This window comes from Leucopleurus acutus (assembly GCF_964270905.1).
Source record: "Leucopleurus acutus genome assembly, chromosome: 17".
Lineage (NCBI taxonomy): Eukaryota > Metazoa > Chordata > Mammalia > Artiodactyla > Delphinidae > Leucopleurus > Leucopleurus acutus.
The window spans coordinates 82,530,442-82,556,226 of record NC_139159.1 but is presented as its reverse complement, the minus strand read 5'-3'; the positions used below and the strand labels follow the sequence as shown (position 1 = coordinate 82,556,226).

The following is a 25,785-nucleotide window of genomic DNA, read 5'->3' as shown; positions in this document are numbered from 1 at the left end:
CCAGGGCCCTTCCCTCACTTGGGCCTGTGAGCCCGCAGGAGGCCTGAGGACAGGGTCTGCCCTGTGTCACTCCATCCACAGGGGCAGTGGTCAGCCCCAGGCGGTGAGGGGCTGGTCTTTTCAGCACCTTCAAGGTCACACTCAGAATCATAAACTGAGGGGCTGGGAGAGGCCCTGGTCCCAGCCTCCCCCTGTTCCTGGGTCTGGAGGTGGGAGTCTCACCGGGGCCCCCAGAGGCCTGGGGGAGGGCTGGGCTTTCCTCAGCGGTGGTCCCAGGGCCACCTGTGCGGCCACCGTGCTTCCTGGGCCCCGACCGGTGCTGACCCACAGCGGCCTTTCCACAGGGAGGGCTCATGGCTGGGGCCCCGGGGGTGCAGCTACCGAGCCCGTGGCTTGAGTATGGGGTCCATGGGGGCTGGGAGGTGAGGGGCCTGGTGACGCTGACCTGAGTTCACCGTGTCATGTCATTTCCCCCCTCCCCCCGCCTCGCCTGCCCCCCTCCCGTGTCCGTCCCTCCCTGGGCCTATCTTTACGTCCTTCCCGTCTGTTCCCTTTCTCCTCTGCACGACTCCTCCTTTCCTGTGCACTTTCCCGTCCCTCCGCGAGCCCGCCACCTGCCGTGCTGCCCTTCTGTGTCATCCCCCCTTTCTGCTGCCCGCCCCCTGGTCTTCTCTCCCCTCCACACCCACTCCAGGCACACGGTGCAGCAGCAGACCAACCACGCGATCGCAGCCAGCACCAGTGCCCTGAAGCAGATGGCTGAGCTCCTGCGGGGCTGCTCCCGGGTATGTTCGCTGGGGGCCGGAGGGGGCCAGGGCCCGGGGCGGGGGTGGGGAGACAGATGCTGGCCACGCGGCTGCTCGGGGCAGAGGTCGCGCGTTCCGCTGTTCACCGGGCCGCGGGCCGGGCAGCGGTGCAGGTGCCGTGGGCTCCCGGCCTCCTGGGTAAGAGTGCCCTGTCCCCCTGCCCTGCTCTACGTGGCCCTCACCCACCTGCCACCTCTGCGTGTGCCCTTCCTGCCACTGCACTCACCGTTGGCCTCCTCAGCGTGGTCACGGCCACTGCATCCCAGACCACGGCCCCTTCACAGCCCCCACGTCCCCGCTGCGCCTCCCCACTGGCCTCTCATGTGCCCTCCAGCCCTGGCCGGCTGTCTGTTATCCACACCCTACCTGCTCCCGCAGAGGTTGGGGGAGCCCAGAGCATGCAGTGTTGTTAAGCCCTCGCGGCTTACAGAGCAGGGGCCTGTTTTCTTCAGTGAAGCTGGTTTGTTGCCCATTCGTTTACATGTGGCCCAGGGCTGCCAGCAGCTACAACAGCAGAGACCCACCTCCAAATCCTAGAAGCTGAAGTGTGGCCCCTCGCAGAGAGGCCCTGCCTCTGGTGAGGAGGACCCAGGCCCCGTGGTGAGCCCCGCGGGCGCCGTCCAGCAGTGGGCGGGCGCGGGCCACTCATGCTGCTCGGCCTGGGCGAGCACAGCGCCCCCGCGGCGCGAGAGGAGCGCGTGTGTGTTCTGTTCGTCCGAGGTGCCCGGGGGTCCCTTTGGAGACAGAAAGCAGACGTGGTAGCGTGGGCTGGGGACTGGTCTCAGGAGGACACAGAGGGCTTTGGGGGTGATGGAAATGTTCTAAAACCAGGTGCTGGTGCTGGTGCTGGTTGTACAACTGAAGCTTACACTTAAGGTGAACTGTACACTTAAGATAGATGGATTTTTACCTAATAAAGTAGACCCAGCTCGAAAACTCGAGTTACACTTTGATTAAAAAAAAAAAAAAATACACTTAAAAAAACGTCCTAGGATCAGGGGTCAGGTGTCCCTGCATGGCGTGGGCAGGGTGCACCCGAGGTCTCAGGTGGAGGAAGCACTCAGAGCTTTGCTGGGAGTGACGGGCACTGCTCTGCATGCGGTATAACAATCACAGCCTGGTCGTCGGGACCAGAGGTGGGCGCCTGGTCCTGGCCTTTGCCCAGGGTTCACGCAGCACAGGGCAGCGTCTGCAGCGGTTCTGAGGCCTTGGTGTTCATGGGCCTGTCCACGTGTGGCCTTGTGACGCATGTCCCCGGCTCTGTGTATGTCACGAGGGCTGGAAAGCAGAGTTGACCCCCTTGGGAGTTCAGAGGGCTCACTTTTAGCCTAATATATCCTTCCTTCTTTCCATCCACCCACCCACCAGCCCCCCGTCTGTCCATCTGTCTCTCCATCCATTTACCTGCCTGTCCACTGACTTACCCAGCCATCTACCCACCCGTCCATCCATCTGAGAACCAACAAACATTTATTGCACACCTACTCTGCCAGATGCTGGGAGAACACAAATGCGGGCCTGCGGGAGGATGTCTTGTCCAGGGGGGCAGCGTGGGTCACTGCTCTCGCAGGGAAGAAGGCTGAGCCCGTCACCTGGAGCTGGTGCTGGAGCACGTGGGCTGCAGAGCTGGAGATGGTTTGCTCAAAAGCACTAAATGGCCCCTTGGGCCCTTAGGTCTGTCCTGGGGCATACATATGGTGCCAATTATAAGAGCCTTACCTGGACACTGAAACAGACTCCACAGAACTGTGAGGCCCAGACACTGCCAAGTGCCCTGGAAGGGCAGGTGTTGGAGAGCTGGTCTCCCGAAACGCGCCTGGCTTGCTGGTGCCCCGTGGCTCCTTCTCACCCATGGGCTTGCATGGGGTGCATGGTGGCAGTGAGGGCTGGGTTCTGGGACTTGAGACGCAGGGTCTGGGGAGTGTCCAGGGCCCTCCTGGGAGCTGACAGGAGGTGCTGGGGGCAGGAGGGGACCAGGAGCCTGTGTCCACGTCCTGGTCCAAGGACACTGGGACTGGCGTGGCTCCATTGGTGCTAGTGCTGTGTGGTGAGAGAGGAGGGGCTGTGGCTCCTGATGGCCTGGCGGTGTCAGGGTCCAGGGCTTGCTTGCCCGTTCCCTCGTTTGTCAGTATGCCTTGAGTGCTGGCTCTGTGCCGGGTTTCATCCTTGACGCTGGGGTGCAGAGACGAACGAGAGACGAGGTCCCATTCCAGCAGGAGGACAGAGGCCGTGTATGAGTGCTGCGGTGCTGGGGGCAGGATGGATGGTTTGCCGGCCGCAGTTCTGATGCTGGGGCTGAGATGCAGCCTCACCACCTGTGTGACCTTGAACAGGCCACTTAGAACTTGTGCCCAAGATCTCCTGAGCTGCTAGGTGGGGATTGTAACACCTCTCACCCGAGTAGTTTGTTTTGGGGACAGGACAGGCATATCACGTTAGAGCGGCTGGCCCCGAGGTCAGTATTGATGATGCCTGTGGTTTGGGTGGAGATGGTGTTCACGGTGATGCTGGCTGAGCCCGTGGAGCCCTTGCTGGTGTTTGAGGTGACGGAGATGACGGCACCGGCTGATGAAGATGGGGATGAACCCAGTTCTAATGGCAGAGGGGGTGGTGACGGCCGTGAGGCTGGAGATGGATGGACGGGGATGCTGTGGTGCAGGTGCTGCCAGGAGGGACGGGAGGGGCACAGGAGCATAGTGAACTGAAGTGCCCAGGGATGGAGGGGCCGCGGGGGCAAGATGAGGCCTCGGCAGCCTGTTGAAGCCCCCCCCCCCCCTTTTGCAGCAGGAGCGTCTTCAGCTGGACCGTCTGAAAACTCAGCTTTCAGACGCCATCCAGAGCTATGGAGTGGTGCAAAAGGTGAGACCCCTGCAGGTCCCCTGAGCACCCACTCTGGGTCGGCCTGGTACAGTCCCATCCCCCAAAGCAGAGGAAGGGCCACCTTGCAGACGTTGGATAATCGCCAGGATCTGGCTGGTGGGACCACAGCATGCGTGCAAGTGAGGGATGTTTACCTCTGGAGTGCTGCCCAAGAGGGTCCTCATGACAGCCCCGTGGGAGGTGGGAGAACAGGTATCACCCATCCTTCCACACCCGCCCGAGGATGTGGGAGGAAGCCATCTAGCAGATCAGCCCCCAAGCCCAGCCAAGCTCCCAGTTTCCAGAGTCCTGGGGCAGCTGAAGGTGTGCTTTGCTGTGTCATCGTCAGTACTTTGTGTTTATCTGACTGTTTCTTCTCTTTTCCCCACCTTTTCTGTTCTTCCCGTCTCCCTTTTCTTGTACTTTATCCAACAGAGAATTGCAGAAAAGTCCAGAGCACTGCTTCCCACAGCACAGAGGGTTGGCAAGCAGCAGGTGGGTGCTGAGTATTTACCTGGCCAGTGGGTGTTAGAGGACAGCATAGAATCCAGTGCCACTGGGGCTCCAGGGAAGGGCGGGGAGGACCAAGGTCCTACCGTATGGCACAGAGAACTGTAGTCAATATCGTATGATAAACCATAACGGAAAAGAATATACAAAATAATGTATACATGTATAACTGAATCACTTTGCTGTACAGCAGAAGTTAACACAATATTGTAAATCAACTAGACTTTGATAAAAATGTAGGTAAAATAAATAAAATAAAATAAAATAATGAATTAAATATCCTTAAAATAGAAAAAGAAAAAGAAATTGACATTTTACCCTCAGGTCTCTGGCATGGGCTTGATACAGGGAAGTGCTTGCTGACAGTTCTACCTATTGTACAGGACCAACTTGTATTAGACCAACCCTCCTGTGAGTAGGAATGATAAAAAATCCAGTAAAGAGTGTAATTGGAGTCCTAGATGAACAGGGGAGAGAGAGAATGGACAGAAACAATATTTGAAGAGGTAATGGTTGAGAATTTTCCAAAACTGTCCAAATACTTCAAGCCACAGATTGAAGAAGCTCTATGATGAATAGGATAAAGTTATCCTGTTTCTTAAAGCTACGCTTAGTCACATCATAATAAAAACTTGAAAACCAAAGACAAAAATAAAATCTTAAAAGCAGATTAAAGCCAGAAAAAAAATCTTAGATGCCCAAGAAAAAGTCACATTATTTTTAAAAAAGCAATGAGACTTACACTGGACTTTTAAAAGAAACAGTGGAAACCAGAGGACAGTTGAAAGAAAATAACTACCAACCTGGAATTCTACATCCGGTGAAAATATTTTTCAGAAGGAAAGGTGAAATGAAAACATACTTAGAGAAACAAAAACTGAGAGAATTCATCAACAGAACTCTCTAAAAGCAGAAGAAGGAAGATAATCCCAGATGGAAGCATAGTAATGGAGGAAGGAATTATGGGCACTGAAAACAATGAAATGTGGATACACCTAAATCCATGTTGACTGTTGAGTAATAATAATAATGACTTGTGAGGCTTAAGATATGGGGCAAATGAAAATACTTGTACAACAACAGCACAGAGGACATAAAGGAGGTAAATGGTGTTAAGGTATTGTAATGTCCTTGCATCATCAGAGAAGAGACAAAAATACCAACGTAAGGTAGGCTGTAATAATCCAAGGATGCATATTGCATTGTGGGTAATACTAAAAGGACAATACAAGAATAGACAGTGTAACATAAATAGAGAGGTACCTATGAAATAATAAAACAAATGCTTAATTTAAAAGCAAAAAAAAAAAGAGAAATCAACACAAAACAGGAAAAAATAGGAAATAAATTGTAAGATGGTTGATTTCTACCACTTATGCTAAGCTAAAATGGACTAACCCTTCCAATTAAAAGGCACAGATGGTCGGACTTGGTTAAAAGAAAAAAGCTGTGTAGTGCTCAGAAGAGTCAAACCTTAAATATAAATCCAGAAAAATGTTGAAAGTAAAAATATGGAAAAAAATATACTGTGCAACCAAAAGCTAAAGAAAGCTGGTATAGCCATATTAATATCAGAATAAGTAGACTTCACATGAAGAATTCTTAGTGGGCATACAGAGGTATATTTTGTAAGGATAAAAAGTTAATTCAAATGGAAGACATAATTTTAAATTTATATGTACCTAACAATATACCCTCAAAAATAGAAATATAAAGCAAAACTGATAGTAGTAAAAGGAAAGCTAGTAAATCCACGATCACAGTCGGAAATTATGACACACCACTCTAAATGACTAATAAAATAAATTGAAAAAATCCAGGAAGGATATAAAATATTCAAGCAATACTACTGATTAATACACTGACCTAATTGATATTTATGACACTAAGAGAATATACACATAATGCATATGCTGGACGGTAAAGCAAGTCTCAGCAGATTCTAAATGACTGACATAATACTGAATATGTTCTCTAACCAGAGTGCAATTAAACCAGACTCTGGTAACAAAATTCTCAACACCGGGGGTTGAGAATTTAAATAATATAATTTGAAATAACCCATGGATCAAAGAAGAAACCCTAGTAGAAATTAGAAATAATCTTGAACTGAACAAAAATGAAAATGCAACAAATCAAAGCTTATGGGTTGCAACTAAAGCAGTGCTTGGAGGGAAGTTTATAACTTTAAACACATACATTAGAGAAGCACGCGCGAAAATTAGTGACCTAATTCTCAACCTCAAATGGCCAGAAAAACAACAAAAAACTAAATCCAAAGAAAATATATAGGAAAAAGCAGAAACCAGCGAAAAATAAAATAGATGCACAGTAGACAAATTCAACAAAGCCAAAGATTTGTTCTTTAGAATGATGAATAAAATTGTTAAATCCTACAAGGTTAATCAAGATACAGAGAGAAAATACAAATTACTAGCATCAGTAATGAAAATGGCTATATCATTATAGCTTCTAAAAACTAAAAAAAAAAGTAATAAGATACTGTTAGCAACTTCATACCCATAAATTTGACAACTTACATGAAGTACCAGTTTTTAAAGAAAAATGTGACCTCCCAGGATGTGTAAAAAATCTGGAAAGTCCAGTATTTATTAAAGAAATGAAATCCATAATTAACAAGCATCCTAGCAATAAAACTTCAGACTAGATGGCTTTACTGATGAATTCTCCCAAATATTTGAGGAATAAATAATACCAGTTTCCACAAACTCGTATATAGAATATAAAAAGAGGGTATACATCCCACCTTGCTTTATGAGGCTAGTAAATGGAAAATAAGGTGCTGTCTCATGAGCATAGAAGCAAAAATCCTAACCAAAATGTTAATAAGCTAAGTCTAGCAATATATATAAAGGTATACATCATTATAAAGTAGGATTTATTCTAGGGATGCAAGGTTGGTTTACATTAAGAAATAATCAGAGTAATTTACCATGTTAATTCAGTAAGAAAGAAAATCTATTTGATCATCTCCATAGACACGGAAGAGCATTTGGTAAAATTCAGTAGCCACTTAGGGGGACTCAAAACTTTCCGCAAACTAGGAGTAGATAGGAATGCCTTTAATCTGATAAAGGGTACCTTCAAAAGTCTAACAGCAGCACACTCACTGGTGAGATATTAAAATCTTTTCTCCTGAGAGTCAGGAGGAGACATGGTGTCCAGTATTATTGCTTCTATTCTCCATTGCACTGAGGGCATATCCAGTGCAATAAGAGATGAAAAAGAAATAAAAGGTTTAAAATTGGGAAGGTTTAAAACCCCTTCACAGACAACATGATTGTGTAACTAGAAAATGTGAATGAATCTGATGAAACTTGAGAGTTCGTAAGTGAATGTAACAGGATTTCTGTTATCATGTCAGTGTGCAAGAAAACATTGTGTGTGCCAGCAAAAGACAATTTGGAAATGATACTTAAAAAGTGACAGCATTTATAATAGCATCAAAACCAGGAAGACATCCATGACCAGTTGTTGAAGCTTCTATATAGAAAACTATAAAACATTACTGAGAGAAATTACAGAAGATTAAATAATGGGGGGTACACCATATTTGTAGATTGGAAACTTTGATGTATAAAGATGTCAGTTCTCACCAAGTGGTTCTGTAGGTTCAATACAATCCAAATAAAAATCCTAGCAGGTTTTGAATATGTGTTTGTATATGACGCGTGTGTAAATTGTCAAACTGATCATAAAATCTATATGGAAATATAAAGACCCCCGAATAATGAAGACAGTTTTGAAGAACAGAACTGAGGGTTTACATTCCCAGGTATCAGAACACAATATAAAGCAATAGAAATTGGAACAGTGTGGTATTTGCTGAAGGCTAAGCAAACAGACCAGTGGGATCAGAGTCGCTTATAGATGCAGACTCACACATACGTGATTACCTGGTTTGTGGGAGGTGCACTGCCACGCAGTGGGAGGCACAGGATTTGCACAGGACTTGATGCTGATTGGCTGATGGTTGAGCTGGGCAAGGTCCTGTTGAGCACACGGCAAGTACAGGTCCGAACACCCCGCCCACTTCATCTTGGTGTCAGAGTGACTGAGGAGCGGTGTGCAGGGCAGGATGTCCACACGAGGCGACAAGCCAGCTCAGGCTGTGAGTACCCTCTTAGCCAGAGCCAGGAAGTGCTGCGGGCCCAGGGCCATCGCTGTGTGGCTGGGAGGGGGCTGGGGCACTGCTGGCACAACAGATCCTTCACCCCGGTTCACCCAGGCTCAGAACACTTCCCTGGATCACACATCTAAATGTGAGTGGTAAGGCAGTGAAGCTTCTAGAGGCTACCATAGGAGGCTATCTTCCTCCCACACAGATGAAAATGTACTTACTATAAAGAAAAAGTGATAAACTTGACTTTGTTACAGTCTGTACAACTCTCAGAGAGCGAAGAGGTGACCCACAGAGTGAGAGAAGGCATTTGCACATCACGTATCTGAAAGGACTTCATAATATGTAAAGATCTCTTACAAATCAGTAGGAAAAAGACAACTCAATTCAAAAACGTAAAAGGGCAAACACCTTGGGCATGCACGTTCAAAAGGGACGTCAGCATGGCTGGTAAGCACATGGGTGTGTGCTCAGCACGTGTCATTAGAAGCAGGCAGAGTTAACCCACGATGCTGCATCTCTGCACACCTCACCCCCACCAACACGACTAAAAAGAACTAATGAAAATGCAGGAGCGCGCCGAGTGCCGGCAGGGTGTGGGGCAGCCGGAGACCTTGTGCAGTAGACGGCAGTGTGAGTGGTGCCCCTGCTCTGGTAGCTGAACACACCTGGGGAGTGAAACGTCCTGTCTGTGGCCTTGCAGCTCCACCTTAAATGTATACCCAGTGAAAAGTCACATAGAAGAACGCTGAGCACACGTGACATACAGCAGCAGACACCTGGGAGAGAGCCAGCCTGCGGTGGGATGGACAGTATTTGTGCTGAGTCCGTAAATGGGAGACTGTGGCAGCAGAAGGGTTGTGCTGTGGCCAGCAAGGCCCCGGTGACACCTCGGACACACGCTGAGCCCAAAGAGGATAGAGGTCAAAACCGGACCAAACCAACGGGCAGAGTTAGAAGCCCCTACCCTTGGTAGGGGACAGCATGATGAGTAGGAGGCTGGAATGTCCGTATCTTGACCCGGAAGTCTTCCTTTTGTTACAGTTCACAGACCGATCTACACTTGTGATTTGTGCATTCAACTACTGATGTCCTATTTCAGTAGAGTTTTTCTTAAAGAGGAAGACAGTGGTCAACAGTGCTTCTGAGAAGTTATGAAAGATTAGATTATTTCCAGGAATTTTGCAAGCTGTAGTTGATGAGAGGATATACTGCAGGATTCAGCCTGGGGATGTGGCCGCATTGATGATCCGGACTTCGGGGCCGTCATCTGCGGACCGGTGGTCCTGGTCCTGGCAGGAGCAGGGGAGGCCGCTGCCTGCTGGCTCTCCTCTGAGCTGAGTGCTGGGTGTGGCTGTGAGCAGGGGCAGGTTGGCTTCTCTGGAGTCGGCCTTCTTGGCTGTTGTCGGCCGCAGCCTCAGCTGGGCCCTGGGTCAGTCTCCTACCCAGGCCTAGGCAGTGGGCAGCCGCCAGGTGCTTCTGGGCTGGCCTCTGTCCCAAGGCAGGGCTGTGCCTGTCCAGCGCTGGGAACACTCCGAAGTCTGCATTGCCGTCGCCAGCTCGGTGTGGGTTCACCAGAGCCCCGTGCTCCCAGCAGCAGCAATAAAGACCACCTCACCTCCACGTCTGCTGGGAAGTACCCTAGTTGTGGTCCCCGCCAGGCGCAGGGCGGGTTGGCCCTGCCCCTGGGCCCCAGCGCCTTTATTTAATATGGTGCCAGGGAAGGATCGCGACAGTCACGCCTGTTCTGTGTCCTGGGCTTTACTGAGCCTCCAGCCTTCCGTCAGCTCACACACACACAGCCTTCTGCTGTTTGGAGAAGTGGATGACCAGCCTCGGGCTACTACGCAGAAGCTGTGTTTCCCAAGTGTGCGACCAGCTCTCGTTCTGTCGTTCTGACGCTTGCCCTCCCGCCGAGGTCACGGGCTTCCCATGCAGAGCCCTGGGCTGGAATTGTTTCCCAGAGCCCCTGAGAGCCCTGGGTGCTGCTCACTGGCCCTGGGTGGGGGGGCCACGCTGAGCCCCTGCCACGCGCCCTCCTGGCCTCCCTGAACCCCCATTGGGCTCCCTCTCTTCTCACGGGAAACCGCTGGGCCCGCCCCCCAGCAGTCTCGTTGGACTGTGGGCTTCTAATGGACGTGTCGGAACGGAACCCAAGCCCTGGGCCTTGGAGCAAAGAGAAAGCCGCCTTTGTTGGCTGCCCCGCAAGCTGGAAAGCCATCACACGGCTATCCCTTGCGCTGCGGCCCCAGCGCCCACCCTGCCAGCACATCCTAATCCTGGCTTCAGCGCTCAAGACCCACATTGAGGCTTTGTGAGGAGAATAAAGGGTGCTTTCTGATCCTTTCAGGAGGGGGGCCGCGGCGGGATCAGCCCTCTCTCCCTCCCTGCTCCCTTGTCCTGAGCGGCTTGGGGAAGGCGGCCGATACCTGTGGAGGCCAGGCGCCGTACCCACGCCTGCAGGGAGGCCGGCACCCTTTGCTTCGGCTTTCTGGAGCTTCCACGGAAACCCAGACTCCAGGAGGCTTCACGCGACACCCGTAGTGTCACTTTGCACCGTAGTGTCTGACTCACTTTCAGCTGGTCCGCGGTGCTCACTGCAGGCTGCGCCCCTGTGCTCCTGCCCACCCCCTGCTGGTCACGTTGTGCTTTACAGCAGAGCTGCAGTGGGCGTGCCCCTGGGTGCGCGGGCCAGGGCTCTTCCCACGGGGGCTGTTAGGTTTGCCAGGGAGGCCTTTAGGAGCCCCTGTCCAGGCGGTGCCCCAGGCCAATGGAGTCAGGTGGGTGGGGGGCAGGCGTCAGTGCAGCTCAGGGCTGGGTGTCCTGTTCTGGAGCAGCCGCTGCTGGGAGGGGTGCACCGTTGGGGTCCCCCGCAGGCACGCGTGTCCTGTGCCCTGTAACTCACTTGCCCGGGGACGGCCGGCCCTGCGTGGCACCTGGCCTGGGCTTTCCATTGGCATCTCGTTTTCACGTGTGCTCGCTGGTCAGTGCCTCTCCTGCATCCCAGTCACTTCTTTATGTGACTCTGGGACGTAGGCGGTATCAGCCCCGTCTTAGGGAAGCGAAGGCTGAGGTTGGAGAAGGTAAGGAACTCGGCAGTATCACACAGCTAGTAAGCGGCAGAGCTGAGCTTTCTCGGTCCCTCCCCGCCTTGGACTGAGGGCATGGGATCAGCGAGGGGGACCAGATGCCGCGGCTCCTGCTGGGAGTGAGGGGTGTGCTGGGCAGCACGGGGAAGGGACGGGACGGGGGGGTGCAGACAGCAGCACAGCTGCTGTGTGGTGAACACAGGCCACAGGCCTTGGGCGCGGGTCACTCTTCCCGTTCTGTGGAGGAGAACGCTGAGGCCCTGAGAGTGTGCCGCTGGCCCGACGGTGCCAGTGCTGGGCCGGAACCTGACTTGGCTTTGCAGCCTAGGCGGGGCCTGGGAAGCGCAGAAGGGGGGCGGTGGAGGCGCGCGGCCTGGCGCGGGGCCAGCCCGCACCCCGCTCCTGCCCGCCTGGCACTGCTCACTTCCGCCCGCCCACACCGGGAAGGGGAGGTGGTGACTGCCGCCTTGGACGAGGAGCGCCCGTCAGCAGAATTTGTGGATCTTTTATTCTGTGTTCACGTATCCACGTATTTATTTATTCAAAGGCCTCTGCTGACTGTGGGGACGAGGTGCTGCGTGTATCGGTGTGGTCTGTAGGGAGAGTGCCAGCCTTGGGAGGAGGACGGGGTGTGTGCGGACACATCCCCCTGTGACCGAGGGGAGCGTGCCCACCCTGTGGGGCCTCGAGCAATGGAAAGGGTGGCATCCGGTGTGTCCCCTTTCCTAGGCGCAGTCACACGTGGCTTTCCAGTGCCTTGCGCCCGCCTGTACTGGCGTTTGTCCAAGTGCCCCAAGGTTCTTGTTTGTGCCATTTGCTGCTTTTGGTGCCCAGATGAGTATGTGTGGGCAGTGTCCATCCGCTCCACTGCACCGCAGGCCAGGCCTGCGGTGGCCATCGTGGGCCCCAAAGTGCAGGAAAGAATGTGGACACTAGACTGTGTTCTCTTCCTGCTGACCCGCGGGGCCTCCTGTAGGCGGTGTGGCAGGGCCCGCAGGGAGCAGGGTCTGCTGGGAGGACAGGCACAGAGACCGTCCTGTGGAGCCGAGTGGACCCCTGGACTACCCGCCCCCCGCCCCCACACACACCCAGAGTCACTTCTCTGGCGTCAGTGTGGCCAGGACTCTGCCATGTGACCCTGAGCTGCACAGGGCATGGGAAGGTGGTCTTCATTGCAGGCAGACATCAGGGGCCTGTAACAAAGGGGAAACAGAAAATAGGCAAGTGGCAGCGTCTGCAGCCTCCTTCCAAGGTGACCGACGCCAGGTGTCCTGGGGATGTGACAGAGGGCCGTTCCGTGGGCGACGGCAGTCCTGTGTTTCAGCCCCGTCCCCGCTGCCCAGACACCTGTAGGAGGGACTCAAGAAGAGCGGCAGCTGTCCCCCCGTCTGTCTGTGCGCCCAGCACTGACCTCTGCCTCCAGGGCAGTGTGTCCCCGGGCCGGGAGGAGGGCGTGTGGTCAGCATTGTGCCGGCACTGTCCTCTCTCCTGGTCTGTGGTTCTCGCCCTGGAGCTCCCTGTGCCAGGTGGGAGCCCGGAGCCCTGCTCCACTTCCCGGCTCTTCTGGGTTCCTTGGCCTCTCGGCCTCTGCGGCCTCATCTGTAAAGTGGGCTCCTGGCTGCTCCCTGCAAGGATGTTGGGAGCGTCAGAGACAGCGGCTCCAAGGAGCTTCGACACATGTGGGAGGTGAGGGGCACTGGTGGGCAGGCTGCCCTCCCGGGGCTCTGCCCGTCCTCTGTGCCTTCTCCTCTTGCTCTGGTCATCACGACAGGCCTGGGGGAGCGGGGCTGGGGGGAGTGCGTGTGCCGTTATCTGTCTTCCTGGGGGGGTGCCATGGGGTGCTGGTCAGTAGGCTTTGCTGCTGAACATCTGCAGGTAAATTGGAAGCATTGTTCGTGTGAAGCCATGGCTCTGGGAGGAGGGGTATCCCTGGCTCCTGCTGTCTCATCTCTGCGGGGATTGGGTAGGCGTGGCCCCCCACTGGCACCCCACTTCCCACTCGGGACTGGCACCTCAGGGGTGGATGTCAGCTCACTTGTACCCAGGTTGTTCCCTCAGGGGACAGATAGAATTCATTAAAGGGAGAAGCTGCTAGTTTATTGCATTCGAAAATTTGGTGAATTAAAGGAATCAGTAAAGGATAAGACAACTTGAAAACCCCCCTCAGGCTTTCCTTCCCCGTGATCTGGTCCCAGCTGGGGCGGGTCTGTGCCCTACTGGGTGACGTCCATGCTTCGGTTTCCACGGCCCCTGCCCGGCAGCTGCACTTGGTCTGTAACCAGCTCTGGGATGGGCTTCCCAGGGGGGCCACAGCCCCCCGACGAATAGCTGGGATTTGTGTGCTTGTAGGGACATTTCCTGGGGGCTCATGAAGAGGCTTGTGACCCCTCAAGAGCTGGGAACGTGGCGGCTGTGCTCTGCAGGGTCTTCTGTGTGGCCCTGGCTCTGGGGGGCTGTGGGGTCCTGCCGAGTGCTCCCCGCAGCCAGGCCTGGGACGGCCACAGGGCCCAGTGTCTGCCCACCATCTACGGCAGCCCCAGCACCCGGGACCCTGTGGGGACGTCCCTCGAGTGACAGGGTGGAGCCCGCCCCCCCCCGCCCCTTCAGGGCTGCAGGCTGGGGGCTCCTGGGTGCCTGCCGAGAGCTCGGCCTGGTGGCAGCGGGCTGTGCGTGCGGGTAACCTTGGTCTGTGTCTCGGCAGAGTCCCCAGGCCCCATTTGCCGAGCTGTCCGAGGATGAGAAGATCTTTAACGGGGGCGATGGCGTGTGGCAGGCCCAGGGGCAGGCGCTGCTTCCGGAGATCACCGAGGAGGACCTGGAGGCCATCCGGCTGCGTGAGGAGGCCATCCTGCAGATCGAGGTGAGGGCTGGCGTGCGCACGCGTGCAGGCGTGTGTGTGTGCCCATGGGTGTCCCCGGCTGCCGTGGTGGCTCTCGGCACTCCAGCAGTGGAGACTGGGCCAGCCCTTTGGTGGTGCCACTGCTCTGTGACCAGCAGACTGAGGCCCGCCCCCTGCCCAAGCCCAGAGGAGCTGGACCTGGGCTCCCAGGGCATTGCCTGAGCTTGGCCACCTGGGCCGCCCGGTGGAGAGAGGGAGTCCAGGGAACCCAACAGAGTCTCACCCTGTGTCTCATCGCCCTGCCCGCCGCGTTTTCCTAGTGGACTCAGCCCTCTGGCCACGTGGTGGCACGTGCCAGTCTCCGTGGCTGCTTCCTTCACTGCACGCTTAGGTTTCCAGGAAGCCATTTCGCTCTGATGAGGCCATTCAGCGCCCAGAGCACTTAGTTCCAGGTGATAGTTTTTGAGTGGTTGAGTGAACTGCCGAGAGAACTGAACCTGTAATTTGGGGCGGCTGCCAGCAGGTGGCGGTGGTGTTGTCAGTGTCCGACCATGGGGTGTGGGGGGCTGCTAGTTCTTTGTTCTTCTCAAGTTTGCACGTGTGTAATACGTGCTGCCAGATGTTTTGCTGGCCATGGATGACCTGTGACAACTGCCAGAGGTGTGCAGTTCCCTGAGATGGACCTGTGGGAGCAGGTGCCTGAGTGGGTGTGCCAGTATGTGGGTGGATGTGCAGGTGCAGGGGCAGGTGTGCCCGTGAGTGTGCGAGGGGGCCTCCTGATGTGGGAAGTGCATGGGCCGCCTGGTTCTCTTGGCGGTGGGCCCTGAGCCTCTGAGTGTGTGTCCCCCCCCCCCTCTGGGCCTCGGTTTTGCCTGCCGGCGGAGGAGTTGGGGGGCCTGCCTGCCCCGAAGCTCTCAGGAGCTGGGTTTCTGGAACAGAATTTCCCTAAAAGCAGATTCTTTTAGAAAAAGAGACTTGGGCAAGTTGGTAAACTGAGTCACTGGCCCAGGCCCTGTTACCGTGTCTGCAATGAGCAGGTCCTACACTCTTGAAGGAGGTGGACGCCCCCCTGAGAGGCGGGGTTCGACCCCCCTCCTTCTGCCCACCCCCACACTTTGGCCTGGTGGAGGAATGCTTGATTCTTCAGCCCCCGTCAGAGGACCTGCCTCAGTGGACCGCCTCCCCCCACCAGACCTCGCTGCCCAGAGAGGAAGGCGGCCACACGGGGGCCGTGTCTCGGAAGGCAGCCCTCTTCCTCTTGCCGAGATGGTCCAGAAAGGACCAGACACACAGAGAGGTTTTTATCCTGCCGTTGGCACAGTGAGACCTGCTTTCCCAGAGAAGCTGAGAACAAATTAGGAGCCATCGCCCTGACAGCTCCGGGTGCCGGCAGGCCTGAGCAGAGAGGGACCCGCTTCTTCCTGCAGCTCGAGAGCTGAAGCCCTCTTAGGGGGAGCCCCCGACAGCCCCTCGGGCACACCCGGGGGTCTGCACTGCCTGTGTGAGGTGGAATGAAGCGGCTGCTTAGGACGGACGGACTTGGCCTTGGTCCGGCACATAGGGAGCAGAGGTGCAGGCTCCCCAGCAGGGCCCAGGGCCTGAGGATGTGAGTGGGGTGAGGGCTGCCCCCCAGGAAATGCTGGGAGCTCCTGAGCAGGTGGGCCCTCCGCTCTGAGGGCAAAGCCCCAGGAGGTCGTGGGCTTTGCTCAGGGGGTCAGCCAGTGCTTTGGACAGCCTCTCGTGGCCGCCAGGTTGAGGTAGGGGCCAGATGCACAGCTCTGTGCTCACGCAGAGGCCCCCCGCCGGGGTTCAGGGGAGCAGAGGGCCCAGGTACCGCCAGCCCCTCCTCGTGCGAGTGGTGAGTACAGGCAGGGGGTGGGCTTTACCGGGGGTGAGGGGGCCCCATGTGGAGGCCACTGCTGTCATTTAGCCAAGATGGAGGGGCACAGGCTGGTGGGAGAGGAGTGGGGCTCTGGGCCGACCAGGACCTCGGTTGATGCAGGGCCAGCCTGAATTCAATGTCTTGTCTGTGGCCCTCAGAGCCAGGCTGGAGCTTCCTGGGGGGCCGTGGGCGGGGCCTGAGGCCAGCCTCACTGACTAGCTTGTTTCCTCATCAGCAGCGTGGGTGGTGTGGGTACGAAGCAGGTGCTGGCCAGAGGGTGATGGCGTGGGACGGGGAGTCAGCATCACTGGTCTTGGGCACCACACCTCCCTGCATCCCTTCCTCCCTCCCTGCAACCCTCCCTCCCCCACTTCAGGGTCTTTGGAGGTGGGAAAGACAAACGAAAATTGTCATTAGCGTTTAAAAAGCCCTCCCCCAGGTTTGCATCTGTCCTGGTGACAGCACATCTCTAACAGGACTTGTTGGGAAGGTGCCGAGACTCAGTCTCGGCAGCAGAGACGGCCAGAACCCCGCTGCTTAGGTTTCTTGGGGCTTGTTTGTCCAGATCTGCGTGGCCTGTCGGGGGCTGGGCTGTGGTGAGTGGGCCGGTGCTCTGGGAAGGGGACTGTGGGAACAGCCTCAGGAAGACACACGTGGCATTTCTCACCTTGGCAGGCTGCAGACTGGTTCCGTGTGGAAACTCCTTACCGTACCCCCCCTACTGCCCCCCACATTCCAGGGGGGCTTTTGGACTTGCATGGGTTTATGCGTTCACAGTGTTACTGGAGTGAGACTTGTGGTCCCAGGGAGCCCCTTTGAGGCCCTGTTCTGCCTTGAAGGACTTACCTGTTAGGTGGGGGGTAGGGGGTGTGGACGGATGGGGAAACGGAGGCCCAGAAGGTGGAATTAAAGTCACGACAACAGGTTAATCACATCCGATTCCTTCGTAATCTTCTCTTTCTGCTTTCTGGTCCACGATGGGCATTTCCGGGTGGCTGCTGGGCGCCGAGCAGCCTGGCGCTGAGGGTGTAGAGCTGATGGGTCCACTCAGTGTCTCTGTCCCTGCTCTCCTCCCCCTCCCCGAGTCACCTTATGGGACAAAATAAAATGCCATCCTGGGGTGCCTTTTCCTGGCTTTAGACCCAAGTCTCCACTAACTGGCTGGGTGACCTTGGGTCTGCCTCTCGCCTCGGTCATTTCATCTGTGAAATGGGTGGGTCAGGGAGGAGCCTCCTTCTCGGGGCCCTGCCATTTCAGATGGCCCATGGAGGGCTGTCAGGGGCGACCGGCACCTTGGCTTGCTGGCCAGGGATCAGGTGGTGAGTGGGCAGGAGACTGAGGGCTGCCAGGGCCTCCCTCAGTGGTTCTGGGCCCTTCCCTGGCTCAGTGGCCCCTGGACCTGCTCAGTTAGGTTTCGAGTGAGGGCATCCTGCCCTGGGGGCGCCGTAAAGACCTCCACCCAACCTCCTCGGGCAGCCCGTCCTCTGGCAGCACAGAATGTCCTTTAAGACCCTTTGGGGGCTCCCCATTTGTGGGCACGATGAGGTGGCCCCCCACTGCTCTCTTCCCTGTTACCCCGCAGACACCCCCCTCCCCACCCCTGGGCTCCTGTGATGCCCAGAATGCGCCTCACCTGCTGCTCCTGTGGCTCCTGCCGCCCGGAAGCCCCTTCCCAGATCCGGGTACTGCTGGCTGCCGCCCCTCCCCTGCTCTGCCCTCTGCCTGGAGCTCTAGAGGCGGCCGTGGCGATGGAGAGCTGTGTGCCTGGTGTTCCAGTAGCTGGCTCCCTGCCCGAAGGACGGCTGTGCTTGGCCTGCGGGCTCCCAGAGTGCAGGAGACCCCTCTGGATAGGGGGGCACCTCGTGGCTCCAGAGGGCAGAGTGGCTGGTCACGAAGGGGAGCCGCGCCAGCCCAGGGCACACGTGTCCCTGGCACGTGATCCCGTGGAGCCAGGATGTCGGTACCCGCTTCCCCACAGGCACGCCACACGGCTGGGACCCAGGTGGTCTGAGCCCTGGCCGCACCCAGGCGAGGCGCATCAGGAGGGCCGTGCCAGGCCGAGGGGAGCTCCGAGCATACAGGAGCCTGGTCTGCGGGGCGGGTCCCTCCGACGGGAGGGCACCCGCGGCACCGTGCACCCCCTGCCAGCCCTTGGCTCCCCTCTCGGGCTCCTTCCCCCCGCCCTGCTTTGGAGGCGGCTGGTCTCTGGCTTCCCAGCTGAGGGCACCTCCCTGACACTGGTCCCAGGTGGGTCAGGCCTCAGGGGCCCCAAACCTCCCAGGACCCCGAGGGTCGGGGAGGGGTGCTGCTGGGGCAGAGGTGGCGGCTCGCAGCCTCCTGGCCAGTGGCCCTGTTTGGAGCAGAGAGGAGAGGGAACGTCCATCTCGTTATGGAGTGTGAGCTGTACGTGGGTTCAGGCAGCGGTGTGAGGCTGGGAGTGGGCAGGCAGCGGCGGGATCGGTGGGTGTCAGGAGGTGTCTGGGCTCCCAGTGAAGTAGTGTCCAGGAGCTGCTGCCCCTCCCCACTGTCGGCCAGCGGCAGCTCTGTCCCCAGGCCTGTCCTCTGCCCCTCGACGGCCTGTCTCTCCACCCGCAGCTGTGCCAGAGCCCTGCGTCCTCCAGGGCCTCGGCCCTCCCTCCTCTGGAGTCTGGCCTGCAGGGCTGGGTGCCCACTGCCCATTCTCAGTGGCCGTGAACCCTCCACCCTGTGCCTTCTGTAACTGAGCATGTGGGGTCCCGAGAGAAGGGCTGGGGTCCCTTCAGACACACAGCAAGGCTGTGGCCAGCCTGGGGAGAGCCGGCTCTCCCAGCGGGCCCCCCCTCGCATCCCTTCCAGCCTCAGGTCCCCTCTCTGAGCCTGTTTCTTAGTCCTGTGGGGTGATCAGAAATGGGGGACTCTCAGATAATGGGCTGCGGGGTGCTTGGCGGACTGGAATGTGGGGCATCCCTGGGTGCCAATGTGGGGCTGCAGGCTGAGCTGGGGGCTGGGAGACAGGGCGAGGCCTCTCCCGAGGGGCAGGAGGGGTGCCTGCAGGTCCCCACCACACTCCCTCAAGTGCCCAGCCCTCCGCCAGGCCCCTTTCCCGGAAGCCCATCCTCCCAGAGGGCGGAGGCAAGGCCTCCAGAGCTTCCTCTTCTGGAGACAAGGCCGCCCTCAGAGCCCCAGTCTCCCTCTGGCCAGTGGCTTGCCTGCTGTCCCTACAGCTGTGGCCGGCGGTCTTCATGGACCCTCAGGGCCCTCCCTGCTGCCCAAGTGCTAACGGGTGACCCCTGCTTTGTCCCTGCACGGCTGCCCCTTGCCTCTGCCAGGGGTGCCTCCACACCCCCGTGCTCCTGCTGCCCCCTGGCCAGCTCTGGGCCCACGTCCTCCCAGGTTCTCGGTGGGGCGGCCCTCTCCAGCCTGGGGGCAGTTTGGTCCCACCTCCCAGACCTGGGCTCCTCGTTGCCCCCGAAGTGGGCTGCCCTGTCCCTCCTCGCTGAGTGCGGCCGAGGTCACAGTGCCAGGACCGGGCCAGTGCGTCCCTCCAGCCCCACCCCCGTCCCGAGCCTGGAGCCTGGTTCCTCCAGACACTCCAGCAACTTGTTTCCTTTTATTTTCAGGTTTTGACTCAGATGTTCCCTGTCTAAAACTTCAGTTATCCTCTGCATTGTCTAACATACCACTTAATTACTTACCTCGTTATCATTTCTCTTCTTCCAGGAGAACGTAAGCCCCATGGAGGCAGGGATTTTCGTCTCTTTTAGTCCTGGCGCCCCAGAGGGTGCACGGCACTGTCTGGGCACTCAGTGACTCTCTCTGGAACAATCAAGGGGATGGGGGATGGAGGGGTGGGTAGATAGATGGGTGGTAGGGGCATGGGTGGGGGATGGGTGGGTAGATGGACAGGGTTGAGTGGATGGCAGGTGAATGGGTGAAAAGTTGTACGTGTTGGGACTCCGCAGAAGATTTGTGTTTTAATAAAAGGGCTCTGCTGCCTTTATTTACATGCAGCTTCTCATCAGCCCACACAAAAGCCCTGTGAACGTGAGCAGCGCGGCGCTCCAGCTTGACCAGAGATGAGGTGGAGCCTTGGCGGAGTCGTCACCTGGCCGGGCCACACAGCTTGCGTGTGGCAGAGCCGGGACTGGAGCCCAGCCGCCTGACTCGAGAGCGGGGCTATCCCGACTGTGATGCTCTGACACCTTCCCCAGATGAGGAGGTTGCAGCAGGGCACTGAGATCGCCCCACGAGGGGTTGGCGGAGCCCAGGAGCCAGCCCACGAGGCCCAGCTCCGCCTGCCCATGGCCGGTCTCTTAACTCTGGTTGAGGTGGGCTCCTCCTGTCTGGAGGGCAGGGCGGTGCCTGGTCTCCCCAGGGGGTCGGGAGGAGTTCGAATGAGACGGGCACGTGCCCCCAGCCACTGCCAGCATGGAACGGGCTTGCCAGGCATGGGTCTGGCCGACTCACCTGTTGCCTCCCAGCCAGCTCTGCCCCGCGGCCTGTGCTGCCATGTCTTCACCGGCTCCTTGTGCCAGGCCCAGCTCACCTGATCTCACCTGTGAGGCCTGGCGCTCCCTGTTCCCCTCCTGAGCGGCTGTGTCACCTGACCCAGGTGCAGAGCTCTGTGCTCACCAGCTGCTCTGTTGCCGTGGCTACCTGGCAGGCCGAGGAGGGAGCAGGCTGGGGTAGAGAGGGGCCAGGAAGGGCCTCCAGGCTGAGCAGAGCGTGTGGGGCCTCAGCCACCCTGCCCGTAGCTGGCATTGTGCGGCCAGAGCGTGGGGGGTTGTTGATCTGGCCAATATCTAGCTATAAATATGGGAATAAGTCGATAAATAAAGTTTGGCTATTCCGTGAACTGGGACCGCGTCTCTGTAGGTGGATGGTTGCCAAGATCCTAATTAGGAGAAGAGATTGCGTGATAGAGAAAAGTGCAGCGGCATTTTCTTTCCTTTTGCTCTTAAAGGTGGAGGACACACACACACACGCACGCACGCGCGCGCACACACACACACACACACACACACACACACGAGGTTTTATTATGTCCTGTGCAAGGTTGTTATTCCTCAGCGCCAGTAAAAAGAGAGAAAATTCCGTGAGAGCTTTTAATGAGTTCTAGTTTTAGAAGCCATCAGGAAAATAATTGCCTGCTTTAAACATTTACTAAGTTAAGGTGCTTTATAGTTCCTCCCGTTCTCTGGTGCCCACGCCTGGGCACATGGCTCCCAGTGCTGCCCTCGTGCATCGTGGCTGGGGCTGCCCCGGGGGCTCCATCCTAGGGCAGCCCTGGGGGGCTTCTGGGCTCCCAGCATGGCCCCTGTGACCAGCCAGGCCTTGAGGTCACACCCCGGGGACTGAGTCCTGGACTTCTGCCTGGAGCTCAGCTCCTACCCCAGCTCCTGATGGGGCCCAGATCTCTGGCACAGCCCCCTCATTTGCCCTTGGCATCCTCCATCGGGAGCCCAGGCCTGCTCAGGTGCCCAGCACGGTGACCGGAGGGACAGCCATCCGTGCCGGTCGCCTGTGCCCAGATACTGCCGCTCTGTGTGCTGCCCCCTCCCCTGGGCCCCTCCCTCTCCTGGCCCGTCATCAGGTCTACCCCCAGCCAGCACGTCCCAGCACCCATGAGTGATCCTGGACGAGGAGGAGGTGCTAGCCCACAAACTCCTCCACCGGCCAAAGGCCTGGGGCTGGGGGTGGGGACCGCAGACCCCGAGCAGCCAGGGTCACACCTGCTCCGCATTACTAGGGAAGTGCGCGTGGGACTCCCTGCCCCAGACCTTGCAGGGGGGCTGGAGGCTGTGTGCCCACAGGCTCATCTGGCTGGGAGCTGGGATCCTGGGGTCCCCATGCTCTGAGCAGCCCCTCGGAGCCAGTCTGGTCTGTTCTCTGAGGTCACATAGGAGGCTTCTGCCTGGGAGTCCAGGAGGGGTCTGTGGCCCCAGGCTCGCCTGCCACCCTTTCCCCGTGGTCCGTCTGGTTCTGCGTGGTGGTGGTGGGGGCGTACCCTGCTGATCCCCTCACGGTGGCCCGAGGTCGGGGGTCAGTCTGGTGCTGGGGCAGTGTCCCCTGCTCCCATCCTCGCTCCCTTGGCCACCAAGCTGGTGGAGACCCGCTGGAGCGGGGGGCCCTGCACACCCTCGCTCCCCTTATCCCCCCCACGCGGCTTCCTTCTTTACTGAGTGGGTAAGGTCTTTATTCAAAAGGATTGTTCCAGGGAGTGGGGGGCTCTTGAGCGAGGAGGACGCTGTGCTGTATGATGTGCAAACACCTGGGAGTCGGGACTGGCTTCTCGTCTGCAAGGGAGTGCGCCGAGCCGGAGGGGCTGGGCTGGGGCATCCGTGGGGGGTGCAGGCCATGGAAAGGAGCTGGGCTGACACTTGGCCAGCACGCCTCCTGTCCCAGCGGGTCGCGGGATGAGTGGTTCGGTTCATCTTGTGTGAGGCAGAGAGGGAATTAGGGGTCCGGGCCCAGCCTCGTCCTGGGTGAGTCAAGTCTGCGTCACGTGGGGAAGGGTCTCTGCAGAAAGCCATTCCTGGAACGCGGAGTGTTGCCAGGAGCCCAGCCTGAGCGTCTCTTCCAAGCGAGGGGTTTATTCATCGCCGAACAGCTCGGAGGGTCATGGGTCTGAGGGCGAAGCAGGGCCCCAGGACAGTCTGCAGAGGACGTAGGGCTGGAGGCGCTCCTCAACGCCAGCCGAGCGGTGGCGACGGTCGGCGGCCGGAGTCTCAGGCGTCTTAAAAAGAGGGAGGCTGGGAATGAAGGAGAGTGTCCATGTCAAAGGTTACATCGACTCCCCAGATCCCAGTGAGTGGAGACCTCCCAGGAGGCAGCCGTGATGATGAGTTTCTGGAGGATGAGGTGCGGGTGCCCTTGGAGCGCAGTCCGGGCGGGTCGCCTGCGTGCGGCTCCGCCTCCTCGGTGCTGCTGGCCTGTGTGCCCGGCGCTCTGGGTGCGTCTCAGCTCACGCCAGCAGACCGGGTCATTGCCGCTCCGGGCCGCCGTCGTTGGCCACAGCCCCGACCGTGTTCAGAGGGCTCCTCGCTACAGAAGGTCGCGTGGGGAGGAGACAAGGCCCTGGTGGAGGCGGCCGTGTGCAGAGCTGGTCGGCAGCCCCTGCGCCCAGCGTTTGGGGGCTTGCGTTGGCTGCTGCATCTCTGTGGGGGCCTCTCCCGAAGCCCAGAACGGGAGCCGGACCGGGGACCCCGTGTTCCACCCGGGCTGTCCCGGGTTCTCGGGGTCAGTGCTGCTGCAGCAGCCGTGTGTCCCGCCGAGGCCAGGCCACGGCGACGCACGGCTGCTCGTGCTCCAGGGGCGGTGGGCTCGCTCCCAGGCCCCTGCTCAGCCACCCCCTCCCTGTCCTCTCCCTTGCGAGGCTCCATCCCTGTGCCCACGGGAAGGGGTCCAGCGCGTGCACGTTAAGTCTGCCGGTGCCAGTGGCTGTGGCACCAGACGTCCCTGGGAGCACCCGCCGCCCCTGGGTGCTGATCAGGTGTCCCGACTGCCGGGGCTGCCCCGCTCCCGGCGGTGACCCAGGGAAGGGGGGCCGGGCAGGCGTGAACGCGGGTGCCAGTATTCCCCAGCTGCGTGTCCCGGGGCAAATCCCTTAACCTCTGGTGACGATTTCCCCGTCTGTGAAGTGTGGGTACCAGCGGTGCCCTCACACAGCATGGGAGGCTGTGTGCCCTAGAAAAGCTCCTCTGAGCCCCCGAGTCCAGGTGCACCCACGGTCAGGCTCAGGGCCCCCAGGCCAGCCTTGTGCGAGAGAGACTTCTGTCCGCAGCCCACCGGGCAAGCTCAGGGGCCGAGGTCAAGGCTGGTGGTCTGGTGGCCTTGGGACGGGAACCTGGAAGTGTGAAGAGGTGTGTCTGTCTGCCTGAGGCCTGGCTGAGCCCGCGGCTGTGACCTTGAGGTCTGGACCTTAGGGTGGTGCCTAAGCTTGGCCTCCCCACCAGTGGCCTCAGCCAGGGAGGGCCGTGGGGATGCGGATCCCGGAAATGGGCCCAGGCCAAGGCCACTTGAGGCCCCACGCTCACCACCACCTTCCCGGCCGTGGGCCCCGTCCCAGCAGAGCCGCCGCCTCCGCCGTGTGTGAGCCCCGTGGTGGAATTGCAGTTGATAGTACGTGTTGGTTTAAGATCAGGCTAATTGCTTCATCTCCCAGAGCACTCCTAAAAAGGGGATGAGTCTCCTTGTAATATTTTGCCGTGGGGTGAAATGACCCTCGTGGAAGTCAGTCCAGGCTCCGCATGAGCTGCAGGGTGGTAGGGGCAGGGGCGGGCTGTGAACCCTCCCCGCCGTCTCACGGGCGTGAAGGAACCTTCCCTCTGGCTCTACCCTGGCCACGCGCTGGGCACTGAGGGAGGAGGAGGTTTGGATTTGCGCAGTGGTAGGTGGGGGAACCTGACTCCAAGGTGAATGGCTTTGCGCAGGGTCACCTGGCTGGCCGGTGGAGGAGCCGTCTCCTGCAGGGAGAGGGCTTCAAGTCAGCGGGCATCGGTGCCCATCCCAGCCCTCGCCCTTTCTGTGAGGCCCGGGAGGTCACACACCTTTCCAAGCCCCACAACCTCCATTGTCAGGTGGGTGCTGTGACCTCCCTTCACAGGTGCTGCCAGGTGTGAAGGTGCCATGTGTGCTGTGCCCCTGGCACAACCCCAGGCAAGTGGTCTGTGAGTGGTGTGGCCACATCCCTCACCAGCATCATTGGTACTTTTGCTGGGCAAAGTGGAGTTAGGATGGAGGTGGGCAGCATGGAAGATGCAAGAGGCCAGCATGACATGCAGGGCGGGAGGTACCCCAGAGTTTCCTGGTCTCAGTTCTGCTTCTTACCCCATTCACTAGCTTCACAAAGTTACTCATTCTTTAGACAGCAGTGGGGCTACCGTCCATCCACCCACCCACCACCGTCCATCCATCGTCCATCCATCCATCCACCCACCACCCACCCACGTGTGCTGGCCCATGCTAGGTGCCGAGTGTACAGAGAAGGAAAAGTGGACCCTCTGTCAAGGAGCCCCCCCGGGAGGGAATGAGGAGTGAGGTGTCTGCAGGACTGACAGGCCTGTGGGAGGTGCAGACTGTGCCCTCTGCTCTCAGCCTCTTTCGCCCTTTAGTCAGGTCTGCAGGACAGTGCTGGGGCCACAGCCCTGCACTAGACTAGACTGCAGCCTTCCAGGGTCCTCTGTACACGGCAAGGGAGCGTGCAGCCCTGGGGTCCTCAGCATGGGGCTTGGCCTCGGGGTCAGGAGACAGTACTTCAGATCCCAGCAATGTCTCTGACTTCGGGGTGACCCTGGGCTTGTTCTGGTCCTTGCCTCTCACTTAGCACTCTTGGTGGCCGTGCCCTTGACCTAATGGCTGCCATGTTGTTTCCACAGAGTGACCTGTTGGATGTGAACCAGATCATCAAGGACTTGGCCTCCATGGTGTCAGAGCAAGGAGAGGCCATCGGTGGGTACCCATGCCATCCACCCAGCCACCTGCCCGTTCCCCCAGGCGTGGGCAGACGGCAAGGCCCGGGCAGGTTTGGAGGTCTGGGCGTCTGCCGCATTCCCTCCCCACCTTCTCAGGTCGCCCCCAGCCCCTCGGGAAGGCCGGGCCTGAGGAGTTTCACGCAAGAGGCTGGCCCACCTGTTCTGCTCTTGGAAGAGCCCTGGCCTGCCTGCCCCCGCCCCCCCGCC

At 58.0% G+C, this 25,785-nt stretch overlaps 1 protein-coding gene across 1 annotated transcript in view; it reads left to right on the top strand.

Annotated features, from left to right (window-relative positions):
• The window catches only part of TSNARE1 (t-SNARE domain containing 1), a gene marked incomplete at its 3' end in the record, with an annotated part of 116,347 nt that overhangs the window by 46,744 nt on the left and 43,818 nt on the right, over window positions 1-25,785 (top strand). The window contains exons 7-11 of the mRNA XM_082858400.1: window positions 695-785; window positions 3,570-3,665; window positions 4,101-4,160; window positions 14,107-14,265; window positions 25,483-25,555. Coding sequence (XP_082714526.1) covers window positions 695-785; window positions 3,570-3,665; window positions 4,101-4,160; window positions 14,107-14,265; window positions 25,483-25,555 — 479 coding nt within the window. The remainder of the gene's footprint in view (window positions 1-694; window positions 786-3,569; window positions 3,666-4,100; window positions 4,161-14,106; window positions 14,266-25,482; window positions 25,556-25,785) is intronic.